The 26,369-nt window shown below is 39.1% G+C and overlaps 2 protein-coding genes and 1 long non-coding RNA gene across 8 annotated transcripts in view; 1 reads left to right on the plus strand and 2 right to left on the minus strand.

Annotated features, from left to right (window-relative positions):
* Nucleotides 1-3,121, plus strand: LOC132195751 (uncharacterized). Of its 3 annotated transcripts, none has more exons than XM_059617932.1 (5): nucleotides 1-86; nucleotides 1,154-1,217; nucleotides 1,267-1,449; nucleotides 2,660-2,774; nucleotides 2,831-3,121. In XM_059617932.1, the coding sequence occupies exons 2-5, from the start codon at nucleotides 1,172-1,174 to the stop codon at nucleotides 2,955-2,957; spliced, it is 471 nt and encodes a 156-aa protein (XP_059473915.1). In that variant the 5' UTR covers nucleotides 1-86; nucleotides 1,154-1,171; the 3' UTR covers nucleotides 2,958-3,121. The 3 variants fall into 3 exon arrangements, with proteins under 3 accessions (XP_059473915.1, XP_059473916.1, XP_059473917.1); XM_059617933.1 differs by having other exon boundaries at nucleotides 17-86; nucleotides 1,147-1,217; XM_059617934.1 differs by lacking the exon at nucleotides 1-86 and adding an exon at nucleotides 147-501.
* Nucleotides 2,434-26,369, minus strand: part of LOC132195746 (segmentation protein cap'n'collar) — a 26,489-nt gene continuing 2,553 nt past the window's right edge. For 2 of the 4 annotated variants that reach the window (XM_059617924.1, XM_059617925.1), the window contains exons 4-14: nucleotides 23,440-23,638; nucleotides 12,390-12,571; nucleotides 11,172-11,294; nucleotides 6,110-6,335; nucleotides 5,730-5,905; nucleotides 5,570-5,675; nucleotides 5,353-5,515; nucleotides 4,424-4,767; nucleotides 4,138-4,343; nucleotides 3,142-3,315; nucleotides 2,434-3,066 (exon numbers count right to left, since the gene is read on the minus strand). In XM_059617924.1, coding sequence (XP_059473907.1) covers nucleotides 2,941-3,066; nucleotides 3,142-3,315; nucleotides 4,138-4,343; nucleotides 4,424-4,767; nucleotides 5,353-5,515; nucleotides 5,570-5,675; nucleotides 5,730-5,905; nucleotides 6,110-6,335; nucleotides 11,172-11,294; nucleotides 12,390-12,571; nucleotides 23,440-23,638 — 2,025 coding nt within the window. In that variant the 3' untranslated portion in view covers nucleotides 2,434-2,940. Of the gene's footprint in view, nucleotides 3,067-3,141; nucleotides 3,316-4,137; nucleotides 4,344-4,423; nucleotides 4,768-5,352; nucleotides 5,516-5,569; nucleotides 5,676-5,729; nucleotides 5,906-6,109; nucleotides 6,336-11,171; nucleotides 11,295-12,389; nucleotides 12,572-23,439; nucleotides 23,639-24,111; nucleotides 24,242-26,369 lie in introns of those variants that run through there. The other 2 variants (XM_059617927.1, XM_059617926.1) reach the window with 2 other exon arrangements.
* On the minus strand, nucleotides 21,010-23,421 carry LOC132195752 (uncharacterized). The gene is made up of 3 exons (XR_009441687.1): nucleotides 22,512-23,421; nucleotides 22,339-22,445; nucleotides 21,010-22,191 (listed from the first exon to the last, which is right to left on the minus strand). It is a non-coding gene; the product is annotated as an uncharacterized LOC132195752 (long non-coding RNA).

Here is a 26,369-nt window from a genome sequence, read left to right on the forward strand (position 1 = left end):
CACCGTCGCCGTCCGTCGGTCGCCGAGCAACGAGTCGCGGCCAAACAGCGACGGACGGACTTTGCTGCTGCCCCTTGCACCGACACGTGAGTCTGCAAATCTTCCTTCCCACCTCGGGAAAAGCAAAACTTTTTCCTTCTTCTGGCCTCTCGATTTGTTGATTTCCGAAAGTTTTGCTTTCGATTTCCGTCATCGCGAGACTCGTTAGCGAAAACAAACAAACCGCGGCTAAAAATAAAAAGAAAGGGTGGCTGGAGCTAGAGCGGCACAGCACAATCGGCATCCTCTCAGCCTCACCGCCAATCAAGTCTATTCGAGAAAAACCTCTTATTTTTTCTATCTATTTGTCCATTTTTTCAAGTATATACGCAAAAACTCGTTTTTGCTCTGGAAGTTTTCATTCCTTATAAAGTAATTGCAATTATCTTACACACCGCTTCATCCAAACGTAATTTTATAGTAAAAACTTGACTTTATTTTAATCCAACATAGTCTGTAACGGTGAGTACAGGAATTAGAGGCTTGGATTATTTGTAACAATATCTTTTAAGTATTAAAATGTGTGCAGTGATATTGAGGGCGATCCAAAAGCGGCCTAACCTGTCCCAGGCTACCTTGACCTAGCCCAGGGCTAACTTCGCCCCCCAGCAAAATTGAATGGCGGGTTAAATAAGACCGGGCCAGGTTACTTTGGACCGCGGGCCAAGTTAGCCTTTTGGATCGCCCTCATTATGTTGAAGTGGCAATATTTTCATACTTTTTTTATTTTATATGCAGTCTTATTCCTTTCTTTCATATAATTGAACTTCTATAATTTTGAATGTCCTGTCGAGAAGGAAAACCTTTTAACTTTATAAGTTCATGAAAACGATTTTGTTGTGGGTCGGCGTCAGGAGTTCGATCGGCCGTTGTTGCTTTTCTCGAGGTGTGTGTTCGCGTCCCCGTTGTATGCAAACACTCACACGCGAGCGAGCGAGCAAACGACCCCTGTATAGTTGAAGGGCGGAAAGCGGCCTAATTGCACTTTGGCCCTCCTCGCGCTCCCTTGGGGAAATCTGCCCCGCCGATTAATTATTTGCCGCTCTCCGGCCGCCCTTGCTAATTGATTTTTTTTCTTTTGCACCAAAAATTGAATAAAGACCAAAGTTTGCAGGTTGATGGACGGCTGGCGATGGCGACGACCTGGCTGACGTGGCTGCTGCTCCTATCAACGGCCGGTCTGAAATTTTCCATTTAAAATGGAAAAATTAACAAAATTGTCCGCAGGAATCGTGGCGGGGATCGACTGCTTCAAGTGCGTGTCGGTGGCGGGCAACAACCCCGAGTGCGACGACCCCTTCCACAACAACTACTCCACCTCGATCCTCGAGTCGCCGTGCCTGGGCGGCCGCAAGGGCAGGAACGGCCTCTTCCCCGCCACCGCCTGCGTCAAACTCGCCGGCGTCTACGGTTCTCGCTTCACTTTTTATTTTTGCAATTATTTGCATCCAAAAAAGGGGGCCCGATTCGGAGAATTAATTTAATTTTTAATGAATTAAGAAAATTTCCAGGGCTGCTTAGGGAAAGGATACAAAACAAAATGAGATTCTTCTTGAGCGCCAAATCCTCAATTTGACATAAAAAAAAAAAACTACCACCAATATAAGTAATAGTCCACGAAAGAAACGTTTCAACCCAAACAAAGTCATGCCACTCTGAAATTTTCACCATTCTATTGAGGTTCTTTTGAGACGCTATCCTTTCAAGGCAAAAAAAGTACCTTTTGAAAAATGGCGTTTTTTTTAGTAATTTTATTTCTTGTACAGACTTTTGACCATCGTTGATAGGTAGAAAATTTAATTAGCATCCTTACTAACATTTACAGAAATTAGAAAATTCTTGGCACCATAATTTTAGATTGTTTGAACAAAGGTCACTTATTTTTCCAATTTTTTAAACGGTTTTTTTAAGAGCTCTAGCGCTTGTGGAAAATATTTGAGAGAAAAAAGTTATAATCAAACCTAGAAGGCTCAAAACAACTGAGGTGTTGCCCTTATACATAATTTAGGATGCATCGTGCAAATAGACATTTCCTCTCTACCGTTCAATTTTGGGAAACATAAATTGAAAGGTAGAATTCTGATTCAGAAAAAATTCAGTTGCAGCCCCTCATATTTGACCGGCTGAGAGGAAATGACTATAAATTTGCGCGATTCATCCAGAAAATTTAAACTAGCTTGAATTTTTTGCAGGTTACACAATGCTTCTGATTCCTGGACCAAAAGCAAATTTGTTATTTTAGAGAATTTCGCACATCAGTCACCCATTTTGTAAAAATTGAAGCCCACTCTTAAATTGGGGCCCTGTGGTGTTGGACTCCTTTTGCAGCCATTTACCTATAGGCCTGGCACTTTTCTCATATCTTTAATTGAACTATTAGAAATGAAATGTCTGTTTTCTGCAAAAGTCAGTTCTGCTTTCGTTTATTGCAACATAAATAGTAGAAAGGCAGCAGAAGGGAAACAATAATGGTTTAATTAAAACAACACGGTTAAACAAAAGTGAACGAACGAACGGAAATGAAAAGAAAAATCACTCTCGCGCACCAAATCTGTTCCGCACATTTGTGTGTGTCTCTCTCAGAAATAAATAAAGTTTTGTTGTTTGTTTTCGGCTGCAGACGACAACGGGGTGCAGGTGACGGTGCGGGGGTGCGCCCTGGACAGCGGCACCCTCACCACGGACACTGAGATCATCCGCATGTCCCACTGCGGCGGCTTCTACCTCGACGACAGGTCAGTGTCTGCGCGATGACCTCGGTCGTGACCTCAGTGACCTTTTGCCCCCGCAGGTACATCCGCGGCTGTCTGCAGAGCTGCTCGGACGTGGACGCGTGCAACTCGGCGCCCCCTGTCCACGGGCCCGCCCCCCTCGCCCTCCTCTTGTGGGGGGCGTGGCTGGCTAGGGCCGCCTGCTGAGGTCCTGCTTGTCGTCCTTGCGCGGCACCAACAGCACCGACCCGTCGGCCGCCTGCTGCAGGCTGAACTCGTACGGCGAGTACGGACGACCCTCCGCGTCCCGCAGCGCCTGCGAATCAAAATCATTTAAATAAAACTCTCTCTTTGCATAAAGCGCGCCTTTTTTATTTGAAAGAGCTCAAACCTGGAAGACGTGGCGGTAGAGCTGCGCGAACTTGTCCTTGAGCCGCTGCCGCTCGGACAACATGCACTCTTTGTCCCTGAGCAGTCGGTGTTTCCGGTGCCGCATGATCTTCACCTCGTCGGCCAGACTCATGATTTGGTCCAGTTTCCGCTTCCGGCAGTTTTGCGCCGCCACCTGTTCCAATTTCAATCAACTTTAATTTTCACCAAGCACCACTGCCAAAGTTAATTGTCTTAAATTGATTCTTACTTTAAGTCATAACATTTTTTTAGCGAAATTATATAATTGTACTTAGGAAAAAAACCAGCCCGATTATTTTGATGTCAATTTTTCTCTACATGAGCAGTTCAAAGTGGACTTAATTTAATTCCTTGAGAACCAAATTATTTAAGTTAAACATTTTTATCTTATTGGACTTTTCTATAACTTTTTTCTTTTTTCTCATTGCCGGACCAAAATTGATAAAAAATTTCACCAAATCATGTTCATCTTACCCCATTTAACAGGGAGCTAATGATCTACACTAACTTCTAAACCTTTTCCCACAAGATCAATTTCAATTTTTGATGTCGGGGATACAAACGTGATTTTGTGAAACGTTTTTCAATTTTGAGTCAGATCAGGATTGATAAAAATGCTAAATTTAAAAATGCAGTTCTCCAAATAGATTGAAATTTTCTTACTGTCTCCAAACCAATGCTAAAATGTAAAGAAAGATTACCATCATAATTATTAGAGCCGTTTTTTGCAAAAGCCTCTCCTCAATAGCGTTTTCAAAAAAAAAAAAAAAAAAAAAAAAAATATTGTAACTTCAATTTTAAACTAATTTAATTCAGGCAGATTGTGGGCAATAAATGGTTTTGAATAATCAATTCACCACACAAACATTGTGTAAAAGCAATTTTGCCCATTAATAAAATCTATTTGTCAGAAAATTAGTGAAAAACAATGTTTTCTTTTAAAAGTTTGAATTTTTCAAATGTGAGAATCGTCAACCTTGTTCTTGCCGCGGCGGCGGATGTCCCTGATGAGGGAGAGCTGCGCCTCGGTGAGGTCAAACTTGGAGAGGCGTTCGTTGAACTCGTCCATGGGCAGGTTGATGATTTCCTCGACGCTGATGGGCACCTGCATGGCGCGCGCCCTCTTTTCGTCGCGCGTCAGGTGCTCATCCTCTGCGCAAATTTCGCTCCGATCAGTCAAATCTGCTTTTCACAGTGCCAAGGTCAAACCGAATCCCATCCACCCCGAAAGGTCATATAAAAATCAAGGTCAATCAACTCACTTGAGTGCTTGTTCTTGTCGCGCGTGGGGCGGCGCGGGTGCGGTTCCGGCAGGCCTCCGGGCAGCCCGTACGTGTGGTTGTGCGCCACGTGCTCGGCCAGCGGCCCCGCCGGGGTTCCTGCGGCCCCCACGGGGGCCCCCGAGGGACCCTCGCGGAAGTCGACGCACTTAGGCTCGTTGGTCTCGTTGAAGTAGCGCTTTGCGAACATGTGGTGCTTCTTCTGCGCCCCGTTGCCGCCCCCGCCGCCGCCCCCTCCGCCTCCAGACCCCCGCGGTCCGCCTCCTGCGTACGCACTCCCGCTGTAGTCGTACGGACGGTACTTGCAGCCGTTCTGGCCGCTTGAGCTGCAAATCAAAATGATTACAATGAGTGAATAAATTAAACTGCTCTAATCATTTCAAAAAGTTATAACCAAGCAAATGTGACAGCGAAAGAGAATATTTTGATGAAAACATTTATTCATTCTAACAGGCTTCTTATCTGCTTTTATCCTGTCAGTAAGAAATATCAAGATTTGTTTTTTTTTTTCAGTAGAGTCTTAAGTTATGAATTTGTAAAAATTTGACATGAAAATAATATTATATAAAGAGGCTCAACAGTACTCCTGATTTTAGAAAAAGGTTAGATTTATAATCACCATAAAATATTAAAAATAGGCACCCCTTTATGACCCAGGGGTTCATCAGAGATAAAACTTTCTCTGCTGCATGAAATGTAATTAGTCCCAATTGTAAAATTCTACTACCGGTTTCGAGCAGTAAAATCCTCATGGAGGTTCAAATACTTTTGGCTGGAAAACGCGAGTAATATTCAGGAAAAAAATAGTGTTGTGTCCCTCTATAAGGTTTTAACAAGAAAATATGTATTTTTGTTTAGTAATTCTTTCAGAGCACTGTTGGAAAGATTTGGGGAAAGCAAAGGTTGTATACCAGTAGTCAAGGTATGAGCTGGAGGTGCTGGGTTCGGTTCCCCACGCGCGTTCCGAGCCCATCGAGCTGACGGCGCTGTCGCTCGAGCCGTCGGCGTCGCCAGCCGGCGCTGCAGCGGCGCCCACGCCTGTTGAGTTGTCCAGCAGCCGCATTGTGTACATGCCTGTCCATTTTTCATTATTTTCTTTTAACCAAATTTGATTTCTTTTTTACTCACCCTCATTCATGGCCATGTCGACAAGTTGCAGCTCCTCGTCGTTGAGGATCGAGTTGAAAAAGCCCTCGGAGGAGGTGTGGTTGAGCGACTCACCGCCAGAGGCGTTCTGAAAGGTCAAAGGTCAGAGCAGTGTAAGACAAGGGTGGGGGAGGGCACTCGCCTGGTAATACATGGCGTCGTTGTCGAGCTTGAAGGGGGGCTCGGAGGGGGGCGGGAGACCCTCGGGGGCGCTCAGATTCATGGAGGCGGCCACGGCCGACCCTAGGTGCGAACCCGCCCCCGCCACACCCCCACAACCGCCTCCGCCACGCACGCCGCAGAAACTGGCATTGCCTCCTGCAAATAAAATTCAATAGTTCATAAGTTATGAAACCTGCAAAGCTTTGCAACAAGGCCCGTTGCATAACTAAAGAAAGATCTATCCAAATAAGTTCTAGGTTCAAAAATAAAAAAATAACCAGTGAAAAAAAAGTTAGCTGATAAATTAGTGCTCCTGTCGAAATTTCATGTATTTGCAGCAATTTAGACAAGGATACTGACCAAAGAGAGGTGCGGAGGCGTTGAACTCTGGCAGGGGTGGGGGCGGCGCGAGGGTTGCGTTGTGCAGCAGCACCGACCTGGGGTCGGGCAGGTACGTGGAGGTGAACTGGTGGTGGTGGTGGTGGTGCGGGGGCGGCGGCCCCAGGGCGTCGCCCACGCCCTCGAAGCCGCCCCCGCCCACGTCGGCCCACCCGCCCCCGCCGCGAACCACCATCGGCATTCGGCCCTGTCAACAAAGACAAGAAAATTAGAACAAAATTTGAATCAAACATTGCAACAATGAAATTAATTGTCATTTGCGTTGCAGAGGAACAACAAATTGTTCGGAACGCTTTCTTTCATGGTCTCAATTTTTTGCTTCTTTTCTGCGATCTTAAGCAGTCACTTGAACGGAAATTTGATATTTTTGGAAATGATAAAAAGAAATCTGTGTATTTATTAACTTTATCATAATTATTTAAATAGATGCAATATTAATATGAGTACAGTGAAATGTGGTCAAATTGGAAATACAGTATATGATTGTTGATGAGAAAAATGTTTACTGAAACTCGCAGTTTCCCATAAGATCTTGATGAAAATTTTAAGGCCAAGCATTGATTTTATTTTGAAAAAAATTTATTCCAGTCGTGTTAAGTTTCTTTATATTAAAACACTAGAAATTTTCATTGGACCTATGAAGAAAAAAATTTCGAAATAAATTAGTAAATATCGCATAAGAGACGATGAACGTTAATTTTCAATAGTCTGTTTTCAACTAATGTTGTAAGCCAAATCTACAAATATATTTGTATAAAATTTGTAAGGAAAAAATTATCTCCCCCTCATATAAAGGTATTAGTTGAAAAGTTAGCCTCTTCAATGCCATTTCTATAATTTGATATGTTTCGCGGGTTGCATAAATTTATATAAAAAGACGGTTTTTGAGGAATCGTGATGTGGTGCCCAATTTTTGCCAACGTGACACGAATTCCGTATTGCTCGCATAAGAGGAGATTAGTATGTATAAAATTGGTTATGAAAGAGTTGTGGGAGGGGAGAGTTAGCGTGTTTGTCAGCACAAGGAAGAGAACTATATAGAAAGAGATCTGTGGAGAGCAAACAACGGTGGATTTATGTTTTCATTTCTCTGTGCGGGCGCACACAATGCAGCGAAGAAGGTGACAACTCGTAAAACCGCTTTTACGACGCGCGTTGTGTCGAAGAAAAAAGAAGAAGCTGCAACGCGGTGGTCTTTCGATTTTTTCACTCGGAATTTACGAGGCGCGGAGAGAAAAGCCTGGCCTTGCAGCTTAGGTTGTGAAGAAAGCTGCGGCTCGGGTGCCATATGGCGAAAATTGCATTGTGACGCACGTCGGTGCAATCGCGCCAGCATGGCCGCCGCTAATGAGCCTTTCCCACGCCCCCCCCCCCGCCAGCAGCAAGTGCGCGAATTTCAAAATTTTGCCAGGAGAGAAAAAAGACAATGCAGCGATTTGAAGAGGCAAAAAGTTGGGTCATTAGGCGCGCAAATGCGACGACGAGTGCTGGCCGGCCGGTAACTGTGTTGCCGCGATTATTGAATTGAGCCGCCGCTTTTTTTGGCGCTGCAATTTGCAAAGTGCAACTCACGCCGTTCATTCGCCGGTTTGCATTCGAGGTCGCCAACAACAAAGAAGCAGGAAAAACCAAAAAATTATTTTCTCTTTTCCTTTTGTCTGCGCATGCACGAGAGAAATCTGCGTTTTCAAAGTTTGTTTTCTTTCTTTGGATCGGGGACGCGTAACGACCAATTGATTCTAATGAGCTGGCCCGCGGCACACCGAGACGATTAAGCGACTATTAATTCGGACGCGCAGACTCCCAAATTACGCTTCACAGCCGCCGAGAATTATCGTTTCTTTTTTACCTCGCACGAAATTGAATTAAACTCGCTTCCATCACTTACAAAACAATTATACTAAATAAATTCTCACACGTTTTTCTTTACCGTCAAAGTTTTTTCAAGATTTTGAATAAATAAATGATTCTGAATGAAATAAAAATAAAATTTGATAATATTATACAAATATTGATCCAAAAGCCTAACCTGGCCCCGGGCTAACTTAGCCCACCAGCAAAATTGAATGGCGGGTTAAATTAGCCCAGGCCAGGTTAATTTAGCCTGGGCCAAATTTTCCTTTTGGATCGCCCTCATTAATTTGAATAAATTTAAATTTTGACTGTAAAGGATAGCTCAGAATGGTAAAATTGCGTCAAAAAATTCGGGCTATAATTTAATTACATAATAATTAGTTAATTCGACTTGAGTGGAATAAATAATGAGGGCGATCCAAAAGCCTAACCTGGCCCAGGCTAACTTGACTTAGCCCAGGGCTAACTTAGCCCACCAGCAAAATTGAATGGCGGGTCAAATTAGCCCAGGCCAGGTTAATTTAGCCTGGGCCAAGTTAGCCTTTTGGATCGCCCTCAATATAAAAATAATTAATTGAAAGAGGGACATTTCTTGGAAAGTAATTTGAAAAGTATAATCTTGTAAGCTCAAATAAAAATATGATATGTTTTGGTGAAGAAAAGAGTTTGGAAAGAAAGGGATAAAATACGTAAAGACTTGCTTGGTCGTTTTGGATGCTGCGGAGGCTGTCGAAGGAGCGCGCGAGGAGAGACGCGGCCGCCGACTGAACGACCGGCCGAGCAAACTCAGCCGAGCCCGCGCTCCCCGCCAGCCCGTCCTTCCGAGATAAACCAAAACAAATTGGAAGTGAACCGCAAAGGCTTTAACATTTTAACAGCAATTTACATTCTTTTCATTCTGCTCAAGTAGATTATTTCCGAATTAATTAATTGCATAGATCTATTTAAAAAAATAATATGAAATTAAATAAAGAATTATTGTTAAATCTCTGTGGTTTCAAATGTGGCTCAAGTTGAAGCAAATGGATGGATTTTTCTATTATGTTAGGAACAAAAACCATCAAATTAAATTTCTCTTGAAGATTGTGCCAAGAATTGATTAATTTTGTTACTGTAAACATTGCGTCACGCGCGCGCTTTTTTTTGACTGTTTTCGCTTTCTTGTCGCTTTTCCGCTCTCATAATCGCGCGCGACGCCATCTGCGTTAATTGCACTTTCGGCGCTGCATTCAAACATTTCAAGCTCTGCTGCTCGCCAAAACAAACAAACCGATCGACGCATTTCCTATTTCGGTCTGATGCGAATTCGCCAATTCAAAAAAGGCTCCCGCGCGCGATTGAGCAATTTGCAGGCGACAGGGACAAACGGATTTGACTTTTATTACCTTCGCAGGCGCATTAAGAGTAAAAATAATAACAATTTGCAGAACTGCGGGCGACCGACGCGCGGAGCAAGAAAAAGCAGAGACTTTAATGGCCGCACTTTTTGCACCCATTGTTTCTCTCTCTCTTTATTTCTTTCTTTGCTTCGCCGCTTTGATGCACTTCCGTGCCCGCCGGCCCAGCACCTTCAATTCATCTCCCTTTTTGCAGCCAAAACATCTCGGGAAAACATGAAGACTATTAAAATCTTTGTCTTGCATGCTTTGAAAGGCCAAACTTCTTTTGAAGAAAGTCTAGCGCGAAGTTTGTAATAACTATTTTGGAAACCACGAGACATTTTAATTAAAGGAAGCAGCTTTTTCGGTGTATGAAGATTGTATGTCCGCGCCAGTTTCCCAATGTTTTCATATATAATTTCGCGGAACAATCGCTGCATTTTTTTATCTCAATAATTTCGTTGCTTTTGATGCTCTCATTCAGATCATATGGCAAGTTGCATTTTATAATTGGATGTTAATATTATGTATTTGTAAAGCCTTATTAAAAAGAATTGGGCATAAAAAAAATTATCCACAAAATCTTACTTCATAGACCATGCATGATATAAGAATCATTTAGAAAATTAGGGGTCTCATTAAATTTTAGAAGGAAGTTTAATTGAAGGTAGAAAAAAGTTAATTTTTTATTAGTTTATACTTCCTTGTTTCTGTGCAAATCAAGCTTTGTTTTGAGCACTTTGATTTAATTGATTTCTGCAAACAAATATCATAAATGCGATAGTTTATATTTCGATTCATAAAACCCATAAAAAATTCACTTTTTTAAGTCCAATTGCAGCCAACAGAGATGCATAAGGGTTCACAAAAACTGAAATTAATTACTTACATTAATTACGGTAGAGGTTTTTTATTTTCACAGCCGGAGATTTAAGCTACTGGACCAAGGCATCATTATTATTACTATATTTTTCTTAACAGTGACCGAACTTTTAGGTTTCATGAGGTTATTTTGCTGGCACAAAAGGCGCTCCTTAAAAATACGCAACAAAATTAACAAAAAATCCAAAGTATAGCCAAAAGTTGCGCCTTATTGTCCTTTTGCACCAGAATACAAAATTTTGAGCCAGCTGTTGATTTAAAATAGCTGAAAATGTTACGTTTCGATGAGTTTACTTCTAGAAAATGAGTTTTTTCACATAAAAATTTGCGTTATATTTTATGGAGTTTTTGATTCATTTGAAAGTGAAGAATTTGATAAATAAATTAGAGGTTCCATTCTTTACTTCAAGAATTAGGTTAATTGTGTGAGACTCAATTTTATGTTTGTATTGCAGAAAAACTTTAAATTAGTGGCAATGACTTTTATTAAATCAAAATTGTATTCAATGAGAAATAATTTAGGGATTTGAGAACATTGGAAAGCGTTTATTTATTAATCTGATCAATTTAGTGCGCTCTAGATGGCTGAATGAATAAGTGATAATAGAATATCAATCGTCTGAAAATCTGACTTCTGCGGATATATTTTTAGTCGAGTCTGCTTTTGGAGGGATAAAAAGTCGAAGCTTGAGTTTGGTCCTAGGGCAAGGCGGATGAAACAGCGAAATCAGTTTTCGTCTCGTCACCCCGTTCGCTTTTTTCAACAAACAAAAGTGGATCATCGAGTTTTGTACCTGCATCACGATGACGCGGCTCAAAACAAGACACACTGACTCCGATATCGCGCGCTGCAGCAATTAAAAGCACCGATTTTGCCAAATAATTCTTAAAAAAAAAAGAAGACTGACCTCGGCGGAGAGGTGGTGCGGCTTGGGCGCGTACAGGTGGTGGTGGTGGGGATGCAGGGGGTGCTGCCCCGCCGCAGGGTGGCCCCCGCCGCTCATCGCACCCAACTCCTCTTCCTCCTCCTCCTGCAATCAATTAAAGCACAAAACTTTAATCTTTAAACCTCTAAATGTGCAATTGACGGTGTTGATGGATTTTTCATGGTATTAAACAGAACCGACAAAGCATGAAACAAATCCATTTTTTAAATTCTTTTAGCAATAACACTTTTAGGGATAAACAATTAAAAAATAATAATAATAATGAGGGCGATCCAAAAGGCTAACTTGGCCCAGGCTAAATTAACCTGGCCTGGGCTAATTTAACCCGCCATTCAATTTTGCTGGGTGGGATAAGTTAGCCCGGGCCAGGTTAGGCTTTTGGATCGCCCTCAATAATTCTAAGAATCATTTGATCAAGCAATAATCTTCAGAATCATACCAACGTATGCAACCAGCAGACCAAACATAAGTTTCAAATCTCTGCCAAATTGGAAGAAAATTCTTAGAATTTAAAAGGTATATCAAAAAATCCCCAACCTTTATGATGGTAATTTGGAGATTAATTGAGAAGGATTATTTAAATTCATTAAAAATTCCAGTATCATTCAGTTTTCTAACTTCTGATCATCCATTCAGAAACTTTGGAAATAAGAAGGGAAAAAAATTAGTCAACCGATGCTCACTGCGACGGATGGGGTCTTTTTTACTTCAGAAGTTTGAGCAAAATATTTATGCTAGTCCAACATTTTTTTTTTTTTTTAATTAATTGTTCTCAACAATTGAATGTAAATCCGAAATAATAATAATTAAGAAAATAGATTTATTTTTCATTCGCTTTGCTAATATTGGTCTCCACAATGTTAAAAATACATTGCCTCTTCATTCAATAGTTGAAAACAATTTATTTCAAAAAAGGAATTGTTGGACAAACCCGCACCAAACAACAGAAAGTTTTCATGTAAACCAATTTAAATACGTGAATAATTTTGTTAGCTTTGAATTTAGTATTTTTGGAACAAACTTTGGCGCTAGCCAAGAAATAATTGATCAAATAAACACCAATTTGGTTTTTAATTAGATTTTTAAGGCGAGGTATGCAGCCGTGAGGGTCTCTGGCGTCGCGCGGGTTGCCTACCCAAGTGAAGATTCGGAAGAATTTTTGGTGATGGTGCTACTGACCTTGACTGGGTCGTGCTGCGAGTCGTCGAGCGAGGCGATTTTGAGCGCGTCCTCGAGCGAGAAGGCGTCGAGGGCGGTCGGCAGGTCAAACTCGACGTCGTCGGCGCCGCCACTCAGCAAGTCGACGCCCTCGGCGCCGCCGACGCCACTTTCTTCCTCGCTCTTGCACAATTCATACTCACCTGCAAATCAATTAAAGCAAAACAAAATTAGTGAGTGACCCAGTGCGCCGCCTTTTCCCTGAGTCAGCGCAAATTCCGCCTGCATCATCCTGCCGCCGCGCAAGTCTCAAATAATCGCTGATTTTTTTGTTTTCCAAAAGGTAATTGGGTTGGAGGAGACCCAAATTCAGCAGGAATCGAGTTTAGTGAATATTTAAGATATTCTGGCAAAAATGAAGCACAAATTGTCAAGAAAAAGTTTTATTATTCTGAAGAAATTCATCTGCACTAAAAGGAAAGAAAATTCCAGAATTCGGTTGACATTGCGATTAACCAAAATTATATTGAATTGTTAGCGTTGTTCACCAAAAACATCAATTAAGGAGGAAGTAATTATTTGCTTTTCCAGAATAAATACTTAACATAATCGAGGGGCGGAAAATATGTTTTTAATAAAATTATCAAGACTCTCGACTTACTTCCAAAGAAAAATATATGAGATGATTTTACATTGTTCTTTATATTTGTCCAAATTGTTACATCACTTTGTTTACATTCAATTTTCAGCCTCAAAGTTTTGGTAACATTTCGAGTTAAATAAAAAAGCCTCTCGATATGCGCGTAAAACAAAAATTGAATGTAAAAACAATTGTATATTTGTAACAATGTGGACAAAAAAAAAACAACAATAATTAAGTATTGATTGATTTTGGAAGGAGCGTGCCTATGCCTATCAATTATTGAAGAGCCAACAAATGTTCATTTATTCTTGGGGAACAAAAATATCTGTTTTTCGCCATTTGACTACATTATATATCTTTTCTCATAATAATAATCCAATTATTTGTGTTTTTAAAGTCTTGATTTGACTGGGTGCAACAAAATTATTGACCACTCTGCTTTGATTTATAGAAAGTGAAACAAATAACTATAAAACCATCGCACACACTGTACATGACACATTTTTCTTGGCATTTTATAACTTTTCATCACTGATGGTATCTATTTTTATTTTCATTTTTCGTTCTGAAATTGAGGAGCGGCGTGGAGAAAATGGCGGCGGTGGCGGCAGATGAAATTGTTTCTCGGTTTCATTAATCGTGCTTCGAGAGCGCCGAGGGAAGGGAGCGAAAAACCATCAATCTCCGTCCGACCGTCCGCCCGCCCGCCCGAACGAACCAAACTCGAATCCCTCTCTCAATAAACGAATGTTTCGAGTTGTGAAGGAAACAAAGAGTCGCGATTAATTGCCTCGAATCCGAAGCGCCCAAGGCCTCGACGTTTCAAAATCTGCTTTTGTGTCACTGCAAAGTGGAGCGCAGAGTTTATTCCCGCTGCAATGCACCGGGCCAAACACTCAAACTCATTCTGCAGGAAAATCATTCCAAGTAACGCTGTAAATAAATATTTTAACTAAAATTTAGGTCTTTTAATTTTTGTTTGTTGTTTAATTTCTGAAGTAACAAAAAGAAAGATATTTGATAAATGTTTTTTCATAAATATTTTTCAATTATTCATATTATTTGACTTGAGAGTTTGGAATTTGAGAAAATTTTCCTACACATTTGCGATTAAACATGATTTTTTTTCCCACAGAGACGCAGACGTGAAAAGTTTATGAGGATTTTGAACATGGCTGCGCGTCTGTCTTAGATGAAAAGTTATCTGACTGGAATTTGCAAGTGTGGAGATTTCGTGTGCGCGTTGATTTGGGTGAAGAGGCGGACGTGCAGCTTCTCTTGAGATTAACTGTAAACGCGCGCGGTGCTTTATTTGAATTATCATTTGTATGAATATAATTTTTTGCTTCCTGCGCGGCGCGAGTTTTTGCTGCGTCGCTCGTCAGTAATTGTCTCTTTCTCTCAACATCTGCCAGCACATTCGAAATCTCGTGAATTAAATATACAGCACAAAAGTGTCGTCGCCGCTTTTCACAAAAAGCTGCAGCGTCGACGCACAATGGCGAAATTTTCCTCCCAGCCAAAATGGCCGCCGCCGCTTTTTCCCTTTTCCTCGCTCTGCGACTCGAAAATTCAGAGGAGGAAAAAAATTTTGTTGCTCGGCGCGCGCGTTATTATATTATGATCAAATTTTTTCCGTCCATCGCGCCTCGAGAGTTGGGGGGCGGAGAGAACAAAGCACGAATTCCCTCCGACCGTCCGTCCGATCGAAATAACAAAACGCGCGCCGAGCTCTCAGAGAAGAAAATAAGAGACCTTGACGCCAGCACCGAGAAAACCCTTCCCTCTCTCTCCGAAGCCACCTTATAAATATATAAAATAAAACTCGAGTCGCCGCGTGTTTTGTTAAGGAAGACGCCCAGCACTCCACAATCAAAACCAACAAAATAAAAATAGAAATATTGAAGATTTATTCAATCGAATTACATCAAGAAATCAACCTCGCACCAAAAGAATTTATATGTTTTTAATTCCTCCCACCGCCATCAGTTTTAATATCAGTTTCAAACTGTCTCTAAATCCAAATCAACGCAAGAAAGAATTTGGTCAAAATCACAAAAAAAAATATATCTATATTTTATATGCGTGTTGGATGATAAAAATGTTTTTCTATGCCAAACATCACTTTGAAAACTGAATAGATTGAATTAACGCAAATTTTCCCAACACAAATTTGAAACAAAAAGTTTCTTTCTTTGCTAACATTAATTTATATATACACATATAATATAATTAGGCGAAAATATGTAAAAGGAATTTGTTAGGCGCAGAAAATTCTCCGCCATTTTCCCCTATGATAAAGTGATAAATTATAAATTACCTTTTTATAAACAGAAATTTAGACAATTGCGGCTAGTGAATTCATAATTTTTTTTTAGCATTATTAACTCGCTTAAAAAATTAGAAAACAAAAAAATTATGGTGCGCACAAGTTGATATTTATTGTGAGCGATTTTGGCGTTGACTGTTTTGAGATGCAGCTCCAAGATTGTTGCGCGCGTTGGCTTTTTTATCGCGTCGACCAATCGGCCGCCGCTCTCGTCGCGCTTTTAATACATTTTTTTTTCTTTTTGCAGCCCTAAAAGCAGCACTTTTCTCGCACCCAGCCAGGAAAAACAAACCCTACGCTTATTCGACCCAGCATCGAGATCCATCTCTCTTACGCCAGGAGCAAAGGAGAGCACTTAAGGAAAAGACTGAATATTCTTTGAAGGCAAAATCGGCTGTCAAGATAAAAGTGCGCGACGAGCCCTCGACGAAAAGGCAATTGGATTTATTGTGCGCGCACGAGATCCTCCTCAATTCCAACCAGCTTATTTATAGATCTCGGTCCCTTTCATTTTCTTTATAATTTTAATTTTTAATTCATTCCATCAACCGAACTTCATCAAAATCAAAAGGGAGATTAACGCACCGCATTTATGAAAATTATTCCTCAATAAGTGCATCTTTAATTTCTCTACATGAAATTCTCGTTTTTTTTTTTTTTTTTTACAGAAAAGTATAATATTTTATTTGGTAGATTTTACAAGTTTAACGTTTTTTCGCAGTTCATTTTTCCATTTTTGCAACATTGTCTGCGCTGACTTTAAATTTCCTTTTGATGTATTGCTAACAATTGATAGAAAATAAAATAAAATTTACAATTATTTTACTGCGAAATGCTACTGGGTATTTGAATTTGCAACTTCAAAATGAAAACAATTTGTGGTATAATATAAAATTTTAAGACACGATCAGAATAAATAATGACAAGACATTTAAAAATTCATGATGATATATCATACATATATAACAAATGAAAATTTGATTATTTTAATCTGCAAGCTCAGATCTCTCGGTTGGAGGAGAATTTAATGCTTTAAACAAAGAGAGACAAAGACATTCTCACACTTTTGACAATTACCAGAAAAATAGGATTAACCCTCTTTTTGGACAGCAGCATATTTTATTCCTAACCGAATTAAATTTGTACCCAAACAACACGAGAAGCAGAATATTCAAATGAAATGCAATATAACAATAAAATGAGGATTTCACGAATAAATTATTGAAAATGAGCAAACCTCGATCGTTGCAAAAAGATAAGATCAAAAAAATCATATAATAAGGAACAAAAACTTGATGCAAGCGGCCTGCTGCGGTATCCTTAAAAAACGGTTTGTTGCGTCCAACTGAGGATAAAAACGAACTTAAATGAACTACTAAAACTAATAAAAATTTAATTAATTGGGATAATTTTGTGAGTTTGTCAGAAAAATCTTTGGATTTATTGCCATATAGAAATTTCTGGCTAAGTGTTGTTTGAAGCTAAAATTTTTTCTGACTCCCTTGCTTAATAAATTTTTAAAATATCTGATCAACTGAATTTTTTTTTTTTTTTTAATTGTCTCTTATAAATTTTAGTTGGGATACGACAAAACTTGGGTTTTTTAAGTACTGCAGCAAAGATCGCATGCAGGTCATCTTCAGAGGGTCAGTTGTCCTTTTTATATTTTTCTCTTGCAATACGAAAAACCCGCGGTTTCAAATTTTCAAGCAATATGTCTATGAATGTATTATTTAGAAGAACATTTTAAACGTTTGCATGTTTTGGCTGCAAATTAAATTAAAATGAACCGCTCATAAGATGACGCGCAATGCTTTTGGGCCAAAATAAATTGCAAACGTCGCGGATACAAACTTCTCAAGGGGGCGACTGTAAAGTAGGCAACAATAGCGTCCCAGGTGTCGAGATTTTGCCTACCTCACAAAAAATATCTCTGTACCAAAAATATCTCTTCTAGGGAGAGGAACTCAAATAGGAAAAAGTTGGTTCGTCGCCCGCATAATATCTCCTGAGAAGAACTCGTTTTTTCGTTTTAATGAAATCGATTGGGCAATTTTGAAACGTGCAGCTGGGGACGATATTAGGAATTAAAATGGAACTCACCGTCGGGTTCGCTTCACTGGGAAAAGGTGCGCTGCAGGAAAAACTTATTGGAAAAGAAGAATCAAATAAATCCCTGTTTGTGCAGCGGAGGCCGCGGCTCGACTGAGTCGGGCGGGCCGGCGGCGCTCGCAACAACATGGCCGCCGCCCAAGCGCCGCCCACCGCCCCCTCCCCGCCGAGGCCCCTGAAGGCACCCCTAAGGGGCCCTGCACGGAGCCCAAAGACCCACGTCGGTCCCAAAAGGGCTCCAAACTGCGAGCAAAGGAATTTCGGCGACGGAATTTGGAACCTTTTTTGCAGGTTGTTTGCTTTGGCGGCTCCGCTTTCAGTTTGAACAGGAAAAAGAGAAATAACATTCACAAGCGAGAGGGCTGCGGCGGCGTTTCGGGGTCGAAGCTCTTGACCCACACCAAGTTCGGCTGAACAAACAACAAAGCACCTGTGCGTGCCCTGCCACTTTTCCCAACCTTGCAACTTAAAATAATATAGTTTTCTTGATCAAATCGATTTCTACAATCTTCACACGACTGAACCTGCATTGCAGCAAATGTGTGAAATATTGACCCGCATCTGCGATTTCTTTATTCATATTATTGAGCACTCAAAATAACAATTACCAGGTCAAATTTTATCTTCATTGTGTTGTGTGCTTGAAGAATGCATTATTTGTTGATTGAGATTGTTTTATTATTTAATTATATTATACTTTCCACAAAAAATATCTTTTTTAAATTATTGAACTTCACACAAAATTATATGGTTGCAATTTTATTGAGGGCGATCCAAAAGCTAAATCTGGCCCAGGCTAACTTGACTTAGCCCCGGAATAACTTAACCCACCAGCAAAATTGAATGGCGGGTTAAATTAGCCCAGGCCAGGATAATTTAGCCTGGACCAAGTTTGCCTTTTGGATCGCCCTCATTGTTTAATGGCATGGGCTAAATAATTTTTATACCAAGTTTTTTTAAAAGTTTTGCATATTATATAAATATTTTGCAGATATATTATAACAATATATTGGGCATATAAAAAACAACAACAACAACAATATAATAATAGAGTAAAAATGTTTGAAGGAAAAGTTTGATTGCTCGAGAAAATAATGCAGAATAAACGAAAGAAGGGGACTTGTGAATGTTATATTATAATCATGGGTCATTGCCTCGAGTAAAATAACTTAATAAGCAACACATTATTAATATAGATAAAAATAAAATATTCTCTCAATGAACAAACAATAAGTTAATAAATTGGCAAATGCCTTACATCTTCTATAAGGGAAACCAATTTTCCGCTTTAATGAATTTTTTGCATGCATTTGGATTGAAAATTAAAGATGAGAGTGAGTGATGGGAAACAAAAAAAATTGATTTTAGCTGAAAGGGCATTTATATGAGCACCTTATAATAAACAATATAAGACCTCTGATAACATAAAAGTTTAACCTATATTTTTGTATATCCAGAGTAACCAACTATTTCAAAATTGCTGAGGCCTGTGCCTACATTCAGGTTTACTTTAGTACTCCTGTTTATTCTTCATTGAAAAGTTTCATCGATCTATGAGAAAAAAAAATAAACTTTATACTCTGTAACGATTGAAATTGAATATATCTTATTAGCTTCACAATCTGCAGCAGCAGCAATTTTTTAGAATAAAACGTTGCACACAAGTGCAGTCAATCAGTTGATGCTAGTTTTGATTTAAATTAATTATGCTAAATCGTACCGTGAAGCTTAAAGAATTATTATTGTTGTTTATGTGTCCACATTGTTACAAATACGATTTATTTACATTCAATTTTTGAAAAACAATTATTTAAGAAAAAGTGATTGTTTGACATAAAGGCATCACCGCACCAGCAAAACTTTTGCTAAAAACTTCCGAGATCAAAAAGACCCCATCCGCCGCAGTGAGCCTTGGTTGACTGAGTTTTTGTTCTTATCACAAATTCTGCCACAGGTAGGCCTTCCAGAGAATGGGAAACTGCTCCATCTGGGCAGGTTTTCAGAACGTCCGGAAGGTCATTAACATGGCCCGTAAAGTAAAAAAAATAATTACAAAATTTTGAATTGCCAATGTTCTTTGAAAAAAAAATTATTTCATGCACTCGCTTGGGAGTTTTGTTTTTAATTAAATTCCACAAAATGCATTTCATGCATACATAGAATTGCTTTTGGTCCAAGATATTTGCGTTCAAGCTGTGTTTGAATTTAAATAAGAGATCAGGAGTTTTTCAAATAAAAAGTTTAAGTTGTATATAGATTTTGTTGTTTTTATAGAAAAATTGTTGGTGCAGCGTTGAAGGGGTGGAAAAGGAAGCGAGTCTCGAGGGGATAGAGAGATTGTAAAAATTTTTCTTTGAGAGCTGCAGAGGCTAAAAATTGGCCTAATGAAGGTGGAAGCATTTTATTTGTGCTTGCTGGGAAAAATGCTTGGCGCTGCGCATTGAAAAGCTCTTAATCTGAAGGTCCGTCTGAAGCCGGGTCGGTCTCGGGGAAATAATTAATGACAGCCGCGTGACCAAGCGAAAAATCCACTCTTTTTTAATTCGGACCCCTCGCTCGCTCGATCGCTTCCCCCGCGCCATCCCGTAGGGGCGCGACTCGCCCCCTGTTAACTCAACGACCAAAAAGATGAAATTTCCACTTTCGCCGCTTTCCAACTCCGTTTCAGTTCGCTCCGTTTCCCGCTCAAAGCCCCGCAAATCAATTATTTAAAATTCTCTCATTTCCTTCAGTTGAGAGACTTTTACAACATTCATTGCTTTTTTCAACATTTTTTTAATTCCCATATTATTCTGGTTTAACATATTATTAAGTTTGTAACCGCTAAAATTTTTTTTATAAATTAATGACCGCGAATTAAATTACATGCAATCTGGATTTGGATTGTCTGTGCCCTTTTACTTTGAGTTTGCTTTTACTTTCAAAAATCTATATATTTGGGAGAGCAAAAAAATAAAACTGCATGAAAGCCGGTTTTGCGCATATTAGCGAGAGCAGGCACATTGAGGGCGATCCAAAAGGCTAACTTGGCCCAGGCTAAAATAACCTGGCCCGGGCTAATTTAACCCGCCATTCAATTTTGCTGGTGGGCTAAGTTAGCCCGGGGCTAAGTCAGGTTACTCTGGGCCAGGTTAGGCTTTTGGATCGCCCTCATTAACTTCAAGAAAATAAAATTGAGTTAGTCAAGTGCAGAAGTGCATTGTGCCATATTAAATAATTTGTGTGCCTTTTGCAAGAATTTTCAATCCATGGCCTTGGAAGTTCAAAACTGGATACATCTGCTGAATAAATCGCCGGATTAATTCTTCAAAAAGGACTATGGCGCTATTCAATTCATATATTTTTTCTGTATAGGTTCATGAAGTTGTTGTTGTGGAACCTTTTGGCACTCGAGGTGGTCATATTTGTTGAAATAAAATCCGGCTTCCTCGGTGGAGATGAGCAACTTTATTGTTTCTGTACCATGCAGAAACAATAAAGTTGCTCATCTCCACCGAGGAAGCCGGATTTTATTTCATTATATATATATTTCTTGAAACAAGTCATTTTCTGCAGCGAAGCTTATAGTTTTGCCAATTTTATATTTTTATATAAATTACCAGAAGACAATGATAAGTGACATTTTATCTATCTTATAGAGAATTAAAATTATGCAAGAATAGAATCAAATCCCCAGTGTTTGACCTGTCACAGCGAAATGGGATGACTCAAGTTGGCAAAAACCCTAGCTGCTGTGTCACGGAAACTGTAGTGCAGTAAAAAAAATTTAATGAAAGTTTTATTGCATCTCAGAACGTCATTGAGTTATTTTTAATAAGATTACGTATTGATTCCAAATATTGAACTTGTTCTAGATCTAAATTATAGCTGCAGTTATCTTCCTGAAGAAAAAATATTTAAAAATATAATCATATACACGCAGAAATTTTTTGTCCGACCTAACTACTAGTCTGTCTGTTTCAAACTGCTAAAAAATGACTTATGAAAAAAAGCGGAAACTCTGTCTGTATTGAGAATCGGAAAATGTTTACGCCGAAAAACATATGAGATAGGAGACCGCGCTCAGAAGCTCTGTACGCTTTCAACTCTCCTATTTTGTCCGAGTTGGGTTGCCTGGATTAAATGAGAGGAGAACGCAACGCGCTTACGACCCAACTCAGACAAATTGTCCGACTTCACTATTCTGTTCTTTTCGTTTATTATTTCTTGCTCTTTGCGTTTTCTTAATTGTATATAGGTACAAGTAAATAATGCATGGATAATTTCAGTATAGAAATATTTATTTACACAGAAATTCACAAAGTACAAAATAACACAAGGAAATAGCAAAATACAAGTAACAAACTGCAAAAGTTGTTGAAATTAAGTTTTGATATGCATATTTGAAAGAGAAAATAGCACAGCACTTTTGAGACAATTATCAATAAAAAATTGCTTTAGAGCTATTGAAAAATCAAGCATTTGAAAACGACAACCACAGAAAATTTTGCTTCACACATTGATTAAAAGAATGTACATGTTATTTTCTTTTTACTGATAAAATGAAACCGGATTGCCGGGTCCTACTTAACGTTCTGAGGCAAAGTTCATCTTCTTGCACTCGCGCTTTTCCAGAGATGTGCCCAAGCTATAGAGATGATTTTGATTGCTTGATTTTCTCAGATTTCATGTCAAACTCTAGTGGTTTTTTCTGGTAGTAAATATCCACGGTGAAGCCGAGCAGCTCACTGCAGCTCTTTCTGAAACAATGCATTCCTCGCGTTAAAATTTATGCTTTGAAGTTTGAAGGAAAGAAAATTATATAATATAAATTAATATTCTAAATTTATTGAAAAAAAAAAAATTAAAATAAAATAAAACGGAGAGAAAAATTTGAAAAATATTACCTGGCAGTTGATGTTCATTTCTAGTTCTTCTATAATAACTTGCGCCAGCTAGGAGACGTATTTTCATTTTGCGAGCGTTGCAGTTGAGGCCAGAATGTGGAAATTTTCTGCAAGTCAGAAAGTCAAAATTATTTCAACATACTTTTTTATATTCATTTTACTAAATTTCTTACCAATTATAGAAGTTTTTCCTTGAGTTTTCAATTTTTCTCTCCGCAACACAGATCTTTCCTTGTGAAGAGAGCTCTCTCAACTGACGCTAAAGTGACCGTTGGTGTTTTCAAACCTGAGAAATGCCTGGGATATCGGAAAATGTCGAAAATTCCCAGACCCTGAGTGCTTGCCTGTCGCCGAAACCTCCCCCCGAGAGGCTATCCTTTGTTCTCGAGAAGCGCGGTTACAGGTTTCTTGGATAGCCTGTCCGTTTCCAACTCGGACATTCTAGCAGTTTTGAAATTGGCTGCAGTAGCAGCGCAAAGCCGTACACTGTATCAGATCTTACAGCGTTTGGAAAAATCTGTCCGACTGAAACGGACAGGGCATACGTTTTGTTTTTAGAAGTTCTAAAACTACAATTTTATCTGACCAAATCGTACAGACTAGTAGAGACATCGGATAAAATTCGTCCAGACGTTTTCAGTCGGACAAAAAATTTCTGCGTGTATGCATTAGGCATGAATTTAAATTTAAAACGGGTTTACTTATATTTTCAACACATATGTGACATCTTGTGCTTTAAAAAAAACTTATTCATATAATACGAAAACGAAGATTGAATTAACCAAACTTGAAGTCAAATAAATATGTATTTGATATCTCTGAATTTGACATTATGAAAGCCAAATGGTGTAAAAAACTAAAATCATTTTTTTTTTATATAATTATGGTAAATTGTAAAATAATTAATTATTAAGGACGTACGCACGTTTTTTTTTTTTTTTTTAAATCGTTTTTCGTTTTTGCAAGGTGAAACCAATCGCTAAAAGAAACAAAAAGCGTCTTGTTGAGTCTTATGTGGCATTGCAAGCAAGCGCAGGGGATGCAGGTAATATAAGTTAATATTTTTCCCAAATAAGAAGCGGAAATTTTTTGAAAACGCACCTGTTTCTAAGTCGATGGTGTAAGGGAGGCCAGCCCAGGGGTCGAGGGCGGTGAGAGGCCCCTCGTCGGGGTCGTCGGCCTCCACCTTGACGTCCGGGGGCGGCTTGACGGCTTCCGGGGGCGTCTCGTCGCCGCCCCCGAGGGGCGGCACCCCCAGGTCCACGTCCTGCTTCCACAGCACCTCGATCAGGTTCATGTCCTGCCAAAAACACCAAAAACATCCAATTCCGATCAAGACAAAATTCAAAATTACATTCGTTAGTTCACATAAGGGCAGAGCAACCCGAGTTTTTTTCTTTATAAGAACCATCCATGGAAATATATATTATTAAAAAATTAATTTTAATTATAAATTTTGTCCATAATTTTACCTTCAGCATGTGGAAAGCAAAACAAATTTGAAGAGGCCAAAATAAATTGATTCTGAAGATTTTTCACGCTCAAATTAAAATTAAAATAAGAGTTTGAATGAATTAGCGCCGAAGCAGCACGAGTTTTGTTTCGCACGCAATTATTTCTTATCTGCTATCGCGCGCGGGGGGCCAAAGTGCACTTCTCGATATTATTTTTCTCTCTCCGTGGGAGCAGAATTATAAGGGATGGAGGGAGGGTGAGGCGAGGGTGCGCGTCAGGTGCGCGCCTTTGTTGTGGAAAGAAAACACAAAATCTTACTGCAACGATCATGTCGAGTGTTTTGCTTGGGAATTCCTGTGCGCTGGTGACGGGAGACCCGACTTTTCGCCCCGACCGCTCTTCAAAAACTACAAAACTCGCGCCGGCCCCAGCTTCACACTTTATCTTATCTAATCAGGGTACTTCGTGTTCTCTCCGCATCCGAAGGTGACATTTTGGCGCCCCAACCCAAAAATAAAAACTAATTCTGCGAGAATGAAAAGACTAAATTTTTATAAAAAGTTTGAATAAAGGAAATAATTTAATTATTAAATAATGGAAATTGGAAAAAGTGTTTTTGTAACAAAGGTTTCGGTGCGTCTCAGAAAGGTGCAGAGAGCGGATCGTTTGTCACGCGGCCGGCGTTTGTGAAATTGGCGGCGGCTGTCGGCAGGCGATAAATCACCCTGAGCACCCTGAGCGCGCGTTCATTTGTCACTGCCGCACCGCAACCTTGCGCGCCGAATTCCAACCCTTTTCTTCTCCCCCGCCAAGCAGGTGCATTTTCGCTTTCAAAACAACTTTTGGCTTCTCTCGATTTTCTCTTTATATCAATCAAAATTATATTTGACAATAATTATACAAACAAGCTATCAAGAAAATAAGAAAAAACGGCCCATCAAATAATTGCTCAACATTAATTTTAACCGCATGGAAACATTAAAACTATTTTTTTTTTTTTTTTGGAAATTTCACGAAAAATACAACTATAAGAAATTTGATTATTTATTTGAGAGTGAAAATTTGAAGCACTAAATTTTCTGGAGATTATTATACATTTTAAACTTTTACAGCAAAAAAAAAATGAAATTGTCAAGACCGATCTGTTTGTTTTGTTCCATAAATATACAAAATAATGTTATTTTTGCGCACTAGAATTTGAATAAAACATTTAAAAGTTATAAAATTTGGATGATCAATGAAAAAACTTGAATATCTAAATTCTTATATCGCTTGAGTAGGCATTTAGAAAGAAACCGATTATTTTCAAACCACCAAACCATGTCAAACGAGCCAGAGAAATATTAGAAATAAAATTGAGATGGCGGCGTGTGTGCGCTGCACAATGAGAGAAACAAAATTAATCGAAGCGATTGTTTGGGCCGTCAAAAACCATTTCTTTTGTTTTGTCAGGGCGCGCGTCGTTTATCATTTTATTTTCCTTGGCTGCAAAACAAATGCGCAAAACAATGCCGAGAGGAAAAAGAGAGCGGCGATGCTCAAACCGAGCCGACTCTCCACAGTTTCAAACAAGAATTTTTATTCTTCAATGGTTATTTGCTGGATACTTATAGTGTGCGTATATTTGTGTTGATTCGCATTTTCATTTTTGAGAGGCTTAAAAAAAGGTTTTTCAATGCCCAAAAAAAGCCTTAAATATAATGAGGGCAATCCAAAAGCCTAACCTGGCCCAGGTTAGGCTTTTGGATCGCCCTCAATATTTTCTCAGCAGTATATAGCATCCAGTAAAACCGCACCACGTAAAAGCCTCTCAAAAGAATTTACTTATCGAATTTTGCTTTTTGAAAAGAAAATTTCTATCAAAACCATTGTAAGAGCAGGACAATCGCGCAAGAACTCTCGTTTTTCACTCTTGGACTCTTTTGTACTTTTTGTGGGGAAAAATTGAAGCTTCAGGGAGGTCGCGCGCCCCTTTGAGATTTTGCTGTCGCCACCTTCACCCTTTTAAAAGGCGCAACCGCAACAATCTCTCACTTTCAGCCTAACTATTAAGCACGCCACACAAAAAAACTGACCGCGACAAAACACACAATACCCAGCACTTTTCACTAAAAAAAATCGCTTTCTGCGTGACCCAACGGAGCCGCGCGGAATTTTAATTTTTGTATTTTTCTTACCAAAGTTTATAAATTACTGAATGCCAGCGGTAGAAAAGCTGTAATTAGGATCCTTTTCAGTAAAAATGTGAGATGTAATTTATAAAATTGTAAAAAAATGTTAAATAAAAAAAATTAAATTTAAATGCATCATTCTTTTTTGTAATTTTTTGCAGCTTTGAATAAAGATGAATTATTTTAAATCCTATTATAGATTTATTATTATTTTTATGTCAAAATAATAAGAACATAAAATAATAAAATGCCACACTAAAATCTAAATTTATTTGTATACTTCAATTTTATTAAAGTTAAAATAACGCCAACTTTTGCTTGAAAAAATTCATCTTTAAAAATCAAATTCTAGAAAAGAATTAATTCATAGATTGAGCTAAAATTTTGTGTCAATACAAAATAATC

This window comes from Neocloeon triangulifer, unplaced genomic scaffold (genome assembly GCF_031216515.1).
Source record: "Neocloeon triangulifer isolate White Clay Creek 2 clone unplaced genomic scaffold, ASM3121651v1 ptg000010l, whole genome shotgun sequence".
Lineage (NCBI taxonomy): Eukaryota > Metazoa > Arthropoda > Insecta > Ephemeroptera > Baetidae > Neocloeon > Neocloeon triangulifer.